Source organism: Brassica oleracea, chromosome C9 (genome assembly GCF_000695525.1).
Source record: "Brassica oleracea var. oleracea cultivar TO1000 chromosome C9, BOL, whole genome shotgun sequence".
NCBI lineage: Eukaryota > Viridiplantae > Streptophyta > Magnoliopsida > Brassicales > Brassicaceae > Brassica > Brassica oleracea.
This window is the reverse complement of record NC_027756.1, coordinates 53,831,787-53,835,769: the sequence shown is the minus strand read 5'-3', so window position 1 is coordinate 53,835,769 and position 3,983 is coordinate 53,831,787. Positions and strand designations below refer to the sequence as shown.

Sequence of the window (3,983 nt, the reverse complement as noted above, 5' to 3'; positions counted from 1 at the left end):
TATTTTCTTTCCTCTTTGTGATCGTAACGCTTTTGCCTCTGAAGGAAAAAAAAAGAGTTTCACGCAAATGTGAAAAATGAAAACAACTATTCCATGCTATTATCGAAACAAACGCTCCCTAGATTTTTTTTTGTTTTGTATCTATTTATACATAAAACACAGAGAGATGAAACAAAAGAAATCACTCATCGAAATATAAATAAAAAATAACTAGAAGTGAAATAATTGCGGGCATGAAAATAATAAATAACAAAGAGGAATTAAATACAAAGGGGACCAATTCCATTAAATAAATGTTTTTGTGTTCATGGCTGGTATAACATTGAGGTTGCCTTATGAATTTTAAAATACTTTTATTTTTGATGGTGTGCTCTTAAATCACCCATTACACAACAAACAAAAAAACCTAGACAAAAATAAAATTAATTTTTATAATTTGTGTTTTGTTTCTTCCTAGCTCCTACCTACAAGCTCCTACCCTTTGCCTCGATCTTCTTAACCATCTGCATTTTTTGAATCACCATCACAATCTCTCTATCTCTAGCAGAGTTCAAACACAACACTTTCTCTTTAGTTACAAACTGAAAGACTTGAAACATTTGTCTTGTCTTCTTCTTACTTTGTTGTTGTCTGAATACTTGATAGAATGGCGTCTCAGAGACACTTAAAAGATCTTCTTGAAGAAGACCAAGAACCGTTTCAACTTCAGAGTTACATCTCCGACCGACGTTGCCAAATCAATCCTCCAGCAACGCATTTACAGGTCAAGAAACGAAGAGCCATCTCTCAAAACGCTGGACTTCCTTCGCGTTTCTGTCGCAATGCCTGTTTCTTCTCCCTGCGTGAATCGCCTGACCAAAAGAAATCTCCACTCTTCGAACCCAAGTCGCCGAACCGGAGCAAAAACGCAGTTTTCGTCAACATACCGGCGAGAACCGCGTCGATGCTGCTAGAAGCTGCGGTTAGGATACAGAAACAGTCGTCGTCAGAGGGGTCAAAAACAAGAACACGTAACGCAGGAAACGCGTTTGGAATATTTGGTTCGGTGTTAAAGAAGCTAACGCACCGTAAGAAACGCGAGATCAGCGGTGGTAATGACGGTGACCGAGTTTCTTCGGTGAAAGATATGTTGAGATGGGAATCTCCTGTTGTACGTAAAATAGTCACAAGAAAATCCAAACGCGAAACGCAGAACCACGCGTCTGAGTCGCAGTTCTCACGGAGGTCTAGTAGTAGTGGTGTTTGGTCAGAGAGTGTTATCAACGAACAGAGATCTTATGACTGCGATTTTGAAACGTCTATTAGCTCGAGAAGCGGATCAGACGGTTTAGATGAGTTTGCGAGTGAGATAATGGACGGTGCAGATTTCTCGGAGGATAAACGCTTTTGTGAAAGCCCGTTTCATTTTGTTCTTGAAACAATGCCTTCCAACAGCGGTTTCAGAACGCCGAATTTCTCGTCTCCTGCGGCTTCTCCACGCCTCGATTGTCAAGAGGTTTGTCTCTTTCTCTATCAAACAATTAAATATGATTAAATTATTAAATATTCGCTAGTTAGAAAAATGACTGAAAATAATTGATGTACATACATAAATAATTTACTAATCATTAATGGAAAATGTGTTTTTATTTGAACCTGAAATAATAATAAAAAGCTTATAAAGGTTTAATTAATGAGTAGTTTGACTCGTTTTTGACCCATTTGAATTAGCGGCAAAGTAAGAATAATTACATTAAATGACAAAACTACCCCGAAAACTCATCAGTTTGGTCTTTTCGAAGATGTAACAACAGTTGAAGCCAAAAGCAAGTTTCGTCTTTTCGAAAATCAACTCAGCCTTTTGTGATGTTGAAAACAAAGACGATCTTTGTCTCTGACATGCAAATCTCTCTCTCGTGTTTTTGTCTCCAAAACTAATCAGTCAAATTAGCATCTTCTAATCTGATTTGATTATAAATTAAACAGATGAAGAAAGAGAGTTATGAAGTAGAGGAGGAAGAGGAAGAAGATAAGGAACAGAGCAGTCCAGTTTCAGTTTTGGACCCTCCATTTCAGGACGATGACGAAGACATTCACATGGATGACAATAACATCACTTCAAGCTTCAGATCTATACAAAGTACGTTTTTTCTCTAACCAATCTTTTGTCTTAAATTTTCATGTTTCTTATCATTTAATTCGATATTTTCGTATCTTATAGTTTACCCTACTCATTTATTGTTTCTTATTACATGGTTTCTAAAACTGTTGGATATGTTGTCCTGAGGTTATGTTTTCGAAACAGAACAGTTGCATGTTCGTGAACGAATAGTTGTTTGTTGCACTGAACACTTATAGTGTACGAATAGTGTTTGTTAATACTGTATCTTTAAGTTACTTTTACATGTTAGCGCATGCATAGTGTTTGTTTGGAGTGTCTCATTGACATTTTTTGGTTATAAAGTCGTGTGACCTTTTCTTTTAAATTTTGGAAAATCAACATTTGTGTATATATTTCCGTATTGTTAAATAGGTAGATTTCTTTTTACATCTGGGAAAGTTAATATTTGTGTATATATTCCATATCGTTAAATAGGTAGATTTCTTAGTATATTTTGGACAGTCGATATTTGTGTAGGGATATATACTCATATTTTGCAAAGAATTTGTAGGTTAAGTTAGCATTTTGCATGTATAAAACAATTATAAGCCCTTGAATATTTCTCATAAGACCGATCATTTAGACTGATGGTTTTAGTGTCTGAATCTCGATTTGCAGAAGCAAAGCATCTACTCTTACAGAAGCTTTGTAGATTTGAGCAACTCGCGGGTTTGGATCCCTTGGAACTCGAGAAAAGAATGTCAGACCAAGAGAACGAGGAAGAAGAAGAGGTGAAAAATCATTATCAGTGTGAGATTATAACGCAGAGAGTTGTTAAAACGTACTTTGAAGATATGAAAGAAGTTCCCGAAGGCATAGAAGCGTTGATCTCAGACCTTGTAGCAGAGGAATTACATAAGGACAGCTTTATGCAAGGCGGTGAAGCCCAAGTAGCCAAAAGGGTGTGCGAGAGATTGAGATCTTGGAGAGATGTGGAGTCAAACACTATCGATATGATGGTCGAACATGATTTCAGAATAGAGAGTTTGGGGACATGGAGATCAAAGAACGACTCTGAAGTCGCAGAGGTTGTTTTGGATATCGAGTTTGAGATTTTTGAGGATTTGGTTGAAGAACTATCACAAGACATTGGCGGGGGTCGGTGATAGGTTATTTATATTCGGGTAGCTTCCGTCACAAGTAGTGACAACTAACCATGTGTATTATTAAATGATGTATGTAAAAGTTTTGGTAAGAGTATTAAGGTTTGTTTAATTCCTTATCAGAACTGAGAAATTCATAGGGCCGGTGAAGTTATCAAATCTCTCGGGTCGGGTTTTGACCCTGATGGGTACCCGAGTTGGGTCGAGTTCTGAACTTGGTAGCTGTAAATGTAAAACTCAAACAGATGTAAAATGCAAGTCAAAGTCAACATCTAATGCAACTTCCCCTGCTGCGTTTCAAAGCGCCATCCATACCGCATCTCATGGTTCATCTCCTGCTTTGGTAACTTCCTCTTCTACTTCTTCAGATTTAGTGACTGAGAATGTTGAAGGAGGTGTCTTTGGTAGCCATTTTGCTGCATTACAGTCGGAGTTTTCAGGGTTTGAAATGGAAGATCCTTCTCAAAAACTCGAGCAATTAAACCAACACAAAAAGTTCAAGAAATGCGGTGGATTTTAGTAGGAGGAATTCTTATCTTAATCAACTACTAAGTTACTTTGTAACTTCCGCGCAACTGCGCAGATTTTTGTTTTCATTTATTTTTATATAATTTTTTTTTCTCAATTCTAAATTGGTATATATTATAATATATATGTGTATATTAATTTTTAAAACATAATAATTTTACTGTATATTTTTTTCATTGAATAGATTGTTTCGAACTTTCACATGTATTTGT

At 36.5% G+C, this 3,983-nt stretch overlaps 1 protein-coding gene across 1 annotated transcript; it reads left to right on the top strand.

The window, feature by feature from the left end:
* Positions 1-355: 355 nt before the first annotated feature.
* On the top strand, positions 356-3,702 carry LOC106314020. The gene is made up of 3 exons (XM_013751973.1): positions 356-1,495; positions 1,966-2,119; positions 2,759-3,702. The coding sequence occupies exons 1-3, from the start codon at positions 647-649 to the stop codon at positions 3,244-3,246; spliced, it is 1,491 nt and encodes a 496-aa protein (XP_013607427.1). The 5' UTR covers positions 356-646; the 3' UTR covers positions 3,247-3,702.
* The last annotated feature ends 281 nt before the right edge of the window (positions 3,703-3,983 follow it).